This window comes from Meleagris gallopavo, chromosome 14, assembly GCF_000146605.3.
Source record: "Meleagris gallopavo isolate NT-WF06-2002-E0010 breed Aviagen turkey brand Nicholas breeding stock chromosome 14, Turkey_5.1, whole genome shotgun sequence".
Taxonomy (NCBI): Eukaryota; Metazoa; Chordata; class Aves; order Galliformes; family Phasianidae; genus Meleagris; species Meleagris gallopavo.
Window position 1 is genome coordinate 10,308,349 of NC_015024.2, and position 10,415 is coordinate 10,318,763.

A 10,415-nucleotide genomic window follows, 5' to 3' on the forward strand; every position below is an offset into this window, starting at 1 on the left:
AATTAGGTGAACAGCTATAAAATGAAGTCTCTGCCTTAATCTGAAGGATGGATTGGTGGACTCCACTCCACTACTGTGAAGATACAAACAAAGGAGAAGAAAAAAACCAAACAAGCTCTACAGAAACAAAGCCTCTGACCATTAGCTTTATGTCAGGTGCAACCATATAAAGAACAATACCCAGTGACAAACTGACCATAAAAAAAAAGCTTTATTAACCCTTTTGCACCAGTAGTTCTTCAGGCATCCATTGCCAGCAATGGACTTCAAGCCAAGTGATCCAATCGTTGGCCCCAAGAGGTCAGCACTTTACATTCATTTACAAAGCTGAGTGAGGTACATTTTCAGAAGTAGAAAGATTTAAGTTGCAAGTCCCATAAAAAGATGGTGTTCCTTGGCCACTGTGTTAGATTAAGAACTGGTATGGTCCTTGAGAACAGAATAACACAGGCGTTGGCAGCTTGAGGAGTCTCAGCTTTTAGAGATAGAGCACAGTGAGCACTGAGCAAGAATCAGCTGTCCCTTCAGCGTGATTCCTCCTCAACCTTCCTACCTTCCAGGAGAGGATTCTATGTTGTGGTCACAACCATCAAGTAGATGATCTCCCCTACCAGCAAGTTTGGTTTGGAAACCCCACCTGAGAGGGTAACAAGAATCCCTGGGCATAAGCTGTAAACTCAGGATGAAAGGAACAGAGACACCTCAATGCTCAGATACTTAAACAAAAGATAGAAAAATAAAACAGGTTCAACCAGAGGATAAAATACTGTCTAGAAACTGGGATCCAAAGTTGGATGTAACCTGCATACTTTTTTTTTTTTTCCCCCATTAAATCATCAACCAAAAAGAGCATTTTTCTGGACACATACATAGTTCAAAAGGCACAGGAAGTAAAAGCTTTTCTGAATGACCTCAATGTGAATTCAACATCAGTATAACCATCAAATAAATATGTGCAAGTTAGAAAGATCACAATGTTCTTCTCCATGACATACCTTATTCTGTAGAAAACAGACACATATGTGCACACATACCTCATTGAGAATAAAAAAAACCATTACATACACCGTTTTATCAAATTCCTATACGTCATTTTATAGGCATTTAGTACACCACCATGAGAAACCTTTAAATTACTACCTTATAATGTAACGAAAGGCTGTTTTTATTTCCCCTCTATACAATTCTACGCTTACTTAGGTGTTTGCAGTCCAGATAAGTTCAGTATGTACAACCTCTTCCACTGCCCTCCAGTAGAAATAGCAGTTTTTCAGAGGGGCAGATCTTACTAACTAACAGCTCTTTTTCCCCTCCCATGAATTTCTAACAACTGAATATTCTGTAAACCAGCCAAAAATCCCACATGCATGTGATACTCTGAGATATCAGTGAAAAACAAGTGTTGACAGAGTTAAAAAATAATAATAATAAAATATATAAAAAATAAGAAGGTAGTGGCCAGTTTACAAGCAACTTGGCAGCAGTTCGTAGATGAGACATAATCAAGGTGCTTAATTTACGTGACTGTCAAAATCCCTCCCAAAAAAGGGAACACAAAGATAAAAACCAACCTCTCTCAGACACTGTTAGAGTCTCAGCTCATCACTTACAGTGAGTACAATTCTATTGCGTTTCTCTTTCAAGTTTTGCTGGAAGAATTCAGCAGATTATTTGGGATGAGGGAACAAGGAAAGGGAGAAACTCAACATGAGCTACAAACTGATTCACAGCTAAGTTAACGTTTAGAATCTAGCTTGCTAAAACAAAAACTTTAGAACGTTTCATTTTCATGGTGTAGGGCATCAGCTTTGTTACATGTGACACTTGATTCCAGTTTTCTGCCAAAACATGGGGGCCAGAACAATCTGTGTGCACGTGCGTGCGTGTAAAATATCTGTAAATTTTAGGAAAGTTTGAGCTGTCGTAGGCAAGATTATTAATTTCTGTTAGCTGCAGAATACTTGCTTTCCTCTGAAAACAGTAAATATTACCTCAGTTTGAAGTTTAATCGAGTACTTCTCCCTGAAACAACACTGTACAGCAGCCTGCACTGGGCTGTGACCACTAGGCAGATGGGTTATACTACACAGGCACATCAAGTAGGACTTGTTAAGAAAACCTTTCAGCTGTAACTGTCTTTAGCAAATTGCAGAAAGCGCAACCATAATCCAGTACTCCTAGTTTTCCTATTTGCTTCAGAAGAAGACCCACAGAGTTATCTTATTTTGTCAAGACATGATTGCTCAACTGGCTTTCAAGTAACTGTCCTTAATTATGGTCATTCCAGATCCTGTAAGTTTATTGTGCTTCCAGTGAACTGAGAGTTATCAGAACCTGCATCGTCTTCAGCAGAATTGTGTGGTTCCTGTTGAAGAAAAAACAAACAAACAAAAAAAACAGCAGAGAAGTTCAGTACTTTCACCTCTTAATGCTTATCAGTAAGAACATCCTGACATTAACCCAAGATCAGAGAAATGCTCTGAATTGTTCCGAAGCTTTCCTACTTTGGTGACCCACTCAGACACCACTTTTCTGTTTTCTTCATCTAACTGCCATTCCCACGTAGACACCTCTTTGACATCTAGGATCAAGATTTTGTTTTCCTCACTTCCCATCCTTCCTACAGACCATTACACACATATCAGTTCCGACACTCTCTTGACCTGCACAGTATCTGAGGAGAGGATAATAAGGATGGGACACTCCAATAATAAATGAGTAACGTTCTGTTATTCATTACCCACTAACACACGTAGAAAAACAACCACCTGTGACATGTCAAAGGTTGGTAACACACATAAGATAAGCCTTGCAGTACACTTTTCTGCTTCCTGCAACTGAATCTGAACTCCTAATAGTAAACAAGGTGTTTCCATTAAGCAGACCATCAGTGTTTAGAATAAACTATTCACTTTTCAAGCAAGGCCATAAAACCCAGTGGCTCTGATATGCTGTACCTGAAGTATGTGGACAGGTAAATCCACCGTAAGCTGAGAATGTGATGAGGAGGACTGAGAGCTCAGCTGAAAGGGCAAATCTCCCTCTCCTGAGGGATCATCCTGTGAAGGCAGAAATGTGATGCAGTTAGAAGACTCCGAAGCATCTCAGAACAATAAATTCCACTCAACCCCAGAGTCTTAAAAAATTATACGATAAAGCCACTGCACTGTACTAGTATCCACAAAGAAATCCTAACTACTGCTTAAATTCAAACCTTATTCAGTACACAACCTATTGTCCCTATTATAATTAACTTGGAAAATTGTCAAGATCTAAAAAGGAAGAAATGGTTCACCTTTCATTATATGTAAGGCTCAGACATAGGCTACAAGTTTCACCATGCTACGTGAAGCTGATACTTAACAGAAAAGTTACATTTACACCCATCAGAAAGAGACGAAGGATTCCCCCCATTGCTTCTTCTGTATCAAATCTTGTTAGGAATAAAGCAGAAAGAACTTATCTCTACACAGATATGTACCAGGCTAAAAATGTACTGTTCAAAATACTCCACTAATCAGTCCACACAGATTATTAGGTACTTTCAGACAGAGAAATCTTAATTTTTATTTCAGCTGTTAAGAGGAAAATCAGTTTCAGCTGAAACTTCATTTTGTGGGAATCTTCACATCACCCTTATTAACTTTGTATACAGGAGAGATGGAGCAATGCAAGACATTCAGTGAAAAGAGGGAACAAGAATAGAACACATGCATTCTCAGCAAAGAGAAAGACTGGATGAAAAAGTTGTGCTCAAGAAGATGAACAGGATGCTCCTCCCTGCAGTTACAGTGCCCACTGTATGATCCAGGCTGGACTGAAAATATAAGCACTAACAAAATAAAAATATTTATTTCCACAGCCCATTGGTTCTAGTCCCAGCAGCTGCATGATTGAATCAGCTGTTTTCAGGCTTTTCCAGACCTCTCTAAAGCCATTTTTCTTACAAACTTCCCATGAGAGTGTGGGCAAGTGCCCTGATGAACAGAGCACACACTGAAGATCGCCGATTCCCATCTAGAGGAGTACACGTTTAGCTTCTTCTACAGATGCTCCAGTTAGAATAACAGGGTAAAGATGTTCCCTCCCCTCAGTTCTCACCTGAAGAAGCTGAATTTGCACATACTGTGCTCCCGTTGCAGGGTCCCTTATAGTCAGCCCTCCATTTGGCAGAACAACGTTGCCACCCAACCGACCACCAGGAGCAGACGATGAGAAATTGGTGGGGCTTACTTTACCACCCTTGCTTTTCCTCTGACCAGAGCCAGTTGTCCCTTAAAAAATAAAAAAGTTTAATATTTAGGTGGTCAGAAGGAATTTGCCAAAGTTTCTTGCTCGTGTTTTTCAATTTTATGCAGTCAGTTTACCCTGCACCACTAACTGCACTACGTGGGAAATGCCTGGAACAGTACAACGTAATGAAGCACCACCTGATAGCTAAAAGGCCATGCAGCAATCAGTCACTGAACTCCAACTGCTGACTGAGAAGTTATTTTACATGAATGCCATAAAACCACATCACAAACCACTAAGCTTAGGGCTCTCCCCTCCGGTAGCACAGAAATGCCAATACATTTGCCCAGCTATAGAAAGGAATTGGGAAGTGAAATTGCATTTTCCATTTTTTATTTTTCTATTTATTTCCTGAAAAGTTATGTACATCATTTTTTCAAATCATAAAAATAATAATAAATCATAGTGAAGCTCATCTACTTCCAGAAAGAAATGCAAAGGACAGGATGAACCAGCCTTAGACAGCCACCAAGCTAATAAAAAACCAACTTAATGGGTAAAATCCTGTCATCCGTTTGTCTGATTTTTAATCTACAGTAAATAAAAGGTTCAGATAACTTCATTTTAAAAACAAACTTCACTCTACAGTGCTTATGTAGCTTAGTTAAACTAATGAGAAATACAAGACTTCCGATCACTGTGAGGATCACATCATGGCATTAAGGCAACAGCAGCTGGTGAGAGGCTGACTACCAGCAGACTAAAGTAAGAAAGGAAATAGGGATGTTCTGAGACCACTTTAGAAACAGGTGCAGATTTAGTATAATCATCTGTATAAACAAATGTACCAACACTGGGTACATGCACACTTAGAATTAAGCTTCATAAAGCAGCTCTACCTGCATGATGGCTCACTGAACCAGACGATATGAACGGGTACAGATGATATAATGAACAGTGTGTACAACGCTCAATTCAGAACTAGTCACTTCACTTACCTTAACAATTATCACCTTCCCTAGCAGAGCTAGCAGATACAAGAGGCAACGAGAACTAAACCATATATAAAACAGAACCGATTTTCCATCACAGCACCAAGGGGCAGATGTAATTCGGACACCTGAGATTGCCTCCAAGCACGGTGAGCCACCGATCACATCTCATCTGACATATCCACATCGGACAGCTTTTACTTTTTAAGAGAAAGGCAACACATCTGAAATAGTGACCTAAAATATCACCCTGTTCTCTACAAGGCTTCTGTGTAACGGAGAGTTTTGAGTATTTCTAGATAGCTGAAGAAATAAATACGAAATAAATTCCTTAATGCTACATAGACATTGTTACTATGCAAAAAAAAGAAGCAAAGCAAATCCTGCTGATCTCTTCATTATCTATACAGTACAGAAGAGAACCTACAAGGTACGATCAAAAGCATGAACAATGGAAAGCAAAAAAAATCTTTTTTTGGCTGCTTTAATAACAAAAATCAAAAGCAGATGAGGGGACAGAGGGATATTACCTTTATAACAACCATGGAACATAAGGCGAAGATTTCTTTGCAAGCTTACTGTGGAACTGGTGTTCCACACTTAACAGGTGGCATGCCATGTGCGTAATTATTTTAACTACCAATAAATGGACATGGTACTTAAAAGTGTACTCAGATACCAGTTCCTATTTCACTGCCACACCTTTCTATAATTATGTTTAGCACATATAACACGATGCCTTCTCACCTGTGCTGCTCCCATTCCCTTTTTGTTTTCTTTTCTTGGCCAGCTGAATGGCTCTGTAGTCTGTTCTCGCAGACCCACTGCTCTCCTAAGTTTAAAAGAAAAAAGAAGAAAAAAAAAGGAAAAAAAAGCCAAGAAATGCAAATATTTTGAATGCAAGAAAAAGCCAAGACAATGAAACCATACTGATGAGTTTCCAGTAGTGGTTATCTTGTATTGCAAATACTGAATTCTATATTCCCAAACTCTTCTGATTAGTTTCAGTGAGTTCCCTGTATTTAATATCTTGAGTTCAACACAAAAGGAAGTTATCTTCATAATTATAAGCATTCATATTTTAATAGGGTAAACATGGCAATAGAAGGAACACTTCATGCTGTAAACAAACAGGCCTCCAACAACATGATAAAGCAAAGAGGGAAGAGTATTTGAAACAGCTATGGGAATGAAGGCTGAGGAGAAAACGTTTCAATTTCTCTCCCAATGCAAAATCTTTCCCTGTACGTAAGAAACGTGAGATACCACATCTTCTCGGCCTTGGATTTTCTTGCAAATCCCATTTCATCCTCAGATAAATGGGTGGTTGCTTTCTAAAACCCCTACTCTAAAAAGCCTTCACTTTACTCTTCCCACCAGAATTCCAATTTTTCTTAATCTTTCTTCCAAATTTTCTCATCAGCACACTGCAGCTACTTCTGACAACACACTGCTCAATGTCACATTCTACATCCTTCATCAAAAACCAGCCAAAGCACATCACCTGCAGAAATCAAAAGAAAGGCCTGCCTAGAAGGTGTGAGTAGCAGTGGATATCCCCAAATTCAGGGCGTCTCAGTCATCTAAGGGTAAATGAATATAGCTACTGCGTACCAAAAACGAGCTGCCAGTCATTGTGCTAAGATCCATTTCTTTCTGAGCGCTGTAGCTTCCTGGAGGGTTGGAGAAAACAAACTGAGTCACTACTTTGCTGCCCTCTTGCTGACCAACAACATCCGAGCCGGGAAGCAAATTCCGTTCCATTTTAGTTGGTGTCAGTAACTCAGGCACATTGGTACCACCAAGGCTGCTAGAAGGAGTCAAAGTGGCTGTGTCTATTGTTAAATTATTGCTGGACGTCAAACCGTGCACATCCTGACTGGGATTCCTCACTGACAGCGATGCCAGTGAACCCAAGGCTTCAGCATTGACAGTCTGTACATCATCCAAATTTAAAGTGCTTTGCTGGAGAACTGTTGTCCCACTTCCCAGCAAGAGAGAACTGTCCAGGCTCTGCGGCATATCGCTGCTGGCCACCAGTATCAAGGGATCGACTGCCTGGCTTAAGGAACTGCTACTGACAGGCAGGTTTCCTCCAAGAGTTGAGCCTACTGAGGCAACATCTATGGTGACAATTCCAGAGTTCACTAATGCCATGTCTGTTGAGATTCCCGAATTGTTGCTGGACACATTGGAGAACAGGGAAACGAGGTCTATGTTGCTGAGGTCGCTGTGTCCTGGACTGGTGAGCTCACTGCTGGGTGTGAGGGAGCTGGTTGCTTCGAGCTGCGTCAGGAGATCTGCAATGGAATACAGTTTGGACATTTTTAATCGCTGGGACAAACAAAGAAGGAAACAGTTGACTTACCATGAAGAGGAGTTGTGAAAATTTAAAAGAAATCCAACAGAGTATTACCCATTCTTAAGGAACCCAGTGACAGTAAAACACACAACAGCACACTAAACTTTTTGGGGAAGGTTTGGTTATAAATCAGAGTTTTCATCAGACACTGAGAATGAAAGAATATGAATGATCAGAGGAAGAAGCTTTTAGAGACGTTGAGTTGGTCTGCTGTACCTCACACAGTTTGAAACAAATCCCCTACCTGGGCTGAAGTTGTGTTGTTTGACCATATGCGTCTTCATACTGTGCTTGGAAGTGAACAATTTATTACAGCTGGATACAGGGCAGCGAGACTTTAATGAGTCCACATCCTGAAGATGTTTTTTGGAATGAATGTACAGACTACTCCGTGCTGAGAATTTTGCACAACAGCCTGCAAGAAGATACAGATGGCTTTAAGGATTCAGCTAGTTTCAGCCTGACATTCAGGCTTAGTGTCCCTACAGAGCAAATCACAACAGTGCTGCAGAACTCTCTGTTGGTCTGTAGCATCTGGACATACATTCAGAGGACTCAGAAGAAAGCCAAATATACGACCTCTCGTTTACATCAAGGACATCTCAGTGGATAGGACAGCTCAGCAAGCCACTTCTAACAAGAAGAAATGCTAAGTCACTCAATATATTCTTTCCCCGCTGTGGCATTTTAAATGCAAGTGCTTGGTGACAACTGTTGGTAAAACCATTAAAAGGAGAAACAACCACCAAGAAGAGCTGTTTTATTTTGTGAATATGAATATTCCAGATCATACCCAATCTTCTACATTCCTGGAGTCCAACTGAAGTGATGGACCTTCAGTTTTATCTCTTCAGACTGTTAGAAGTCTCCCTCTGATCCTGTAACTACCTTGCGTTTGGGGAAAAGCACACAACTTTCCTCTATTTACACAGCACACACCAGTTACCAGTTAATGCAAGAGTTGAGCAGTACCTTCTACTGGGCACTCAAATGGCTTTGTACCAAGGTGGGTTATGCTGTGGCCTTTCAGGTGTTCTGCTCTTGTGAAAGACTTCCCACAGCCTTCTACCGGGCACGTGAACCTCCTGTCATCTTCATGTTTCCTACAAACAAACGGAATCACCATCAGCAAGACCACATCCACTGTTCGACTACTGGAAGGAAAAATGAGGGACTTAAACAGCACAATCTGAAAATGCTACCTCTTGTGTCGCAGCAGCTTGGACATGCTGGTGAAAGACCAGCCACAGCCTTCGAAGTCGCAGATAAAAGGCCTCTCACCTTAAGCAAAGAAAGGTCACATTAACAATACCAAATCACACACTAGTATTAGATTAAGAAATCACCAGTGCTGCTCAAATTCAGTTATTTTAAGACTACAAGACTCGACCACCATCTCAGATAAGTCACACACAAGCAGTGATGCCCTGTTCCCTCCTCTACGGTCAGCACTTTCTTTACCTCAAGGCCACTTCACATCTCCATATGCATCACAGAGCATAGATTGTTATTAGCACATCCAGTCAAAAACCTATGGTCTCAGTTTTGTGCTCTTTGCATTCAACACAGCCCATTCTACCTCTCCTCGCCTGTTTTCCAAAACCTGACCTTTCTCAGTGCTCTCCCCATTTTCCCCCAGATACTTCCCCAGTACTCCACAACTACCTTGAATGTGCTCAGATAACCAGTGACGGCACTGTTCAAAATTAATGACTGGAAGCTCTTTTCCTGCTTTCATGACCCACAACTCTATGCTGATTATTACAATACAAAGAGCTTGAAGTTAGTTGCATCACTTCTATGACCCTTCACTTAATCAAAATGACACTTCTTACACTGTAGAGCCATGAAACCAGGAAAGCCAAAGACAGCAACAAGTATACGACAGCCCACACCATCCCTCCCACCTCTGTGTCCTTCAGCCCTTCCAGTACACCAAGTCCCACTGTTCACAACCCATTCTCTGTGCCTTCCCCAGGCACACGCTACCCTCATGAGTACCTGTGTGGCTCCTCATGTGGATTTTCAGCCGACAGGCTTTGTCATATTGCTTGTTACAGCCTGGGAACGAGCAGGAGAACTGTTCCTGCTCCCTGAAGTGGGCCCGATTGTGGGAGAACAGCGCGCTCACTGTGATAAATGTCCTTTCGCAGCCTGGGGAGAGACAAGAAACAAACAGAGCACCAGGTTGGTATGCAAGTGAGTCAGGAAGGATGCTTTCATACAATCGTTAAGGCCAGAAAAAATCTCTAAGATTGATTCCAATTGTCAACCCACAACCACCATGCCAACAACCACATCCCTCAGTGCCACATCTCCACGGCTCCCAAACACCTCCAGGGACAGTGACTCCACCAGTCCCTGGACTGCACTGCCAGTGCCTTATCACTCTAAGACAAAAGTTTTCCCAATATACCTCCTCAGTATTATATCCAGACACAGAAGAGACAAAGAGCACAATGCTGAATTATGTTACTCTCATGGATTACAGTTACTCAGCCAAAGCAGGCAACCTAAGCCTGCATAAGGTGCCCAACCCAAGGCTGGCGCTTCCACTGCTGGCGTTCCACCGCTCCGGCACAGCAGCACCCCCGATCCCAAACCTCCCCCTTGTTAACGAGGGTGTCAAGCAGCGAGGCATCCCGGAGGCTCCAAAAGGAGAGGAAAGAGAAGCGGCAAGGAAACAAAAAGAACACAGCTGGGACCCCGGGCTAACCCGGGGACGGACGGGACGGGGAAGGCAAGGAGCCCCGCGGGCCCGGCTCCGGGCGCGGCTTACCGGGGAAGTCACAGCGGTAGGGCCGCTCGGGCTCCAGGTGGCTGCGGCG

The 10,415-nt window shown here is 42.0% G+C and overlaps 1 protein-coding gene across 1 annotated transcript; it reads right to left on the reverse strand.

Moving 5' to 3' along the window:
- Window positions 1–192: 192 nt before the first annotated feature.
- ZXDC (ZXD family zinc finger C) lies at window positions 193–10,415 on the reverse strand (the record flags this gene model as incomplete). The annotated part of the gene is made up of 10 exons (XM_010718650.2): window positions 193–2,365; window positions 2,958–3,059; window positions 4,102–4,274; window positions 5,973–6,057; window positions 6,840–7,525; window positions 7,832–8,002; window positions 8,560–8,690; window positions 8,790–8,868; window positions 9,589–9,741; window positions 10,367–10,415. Coding segments are annotated over 10 exons (1,716 nt in total), but the record flags the coding sequence as incomplete, so codon positions are not given.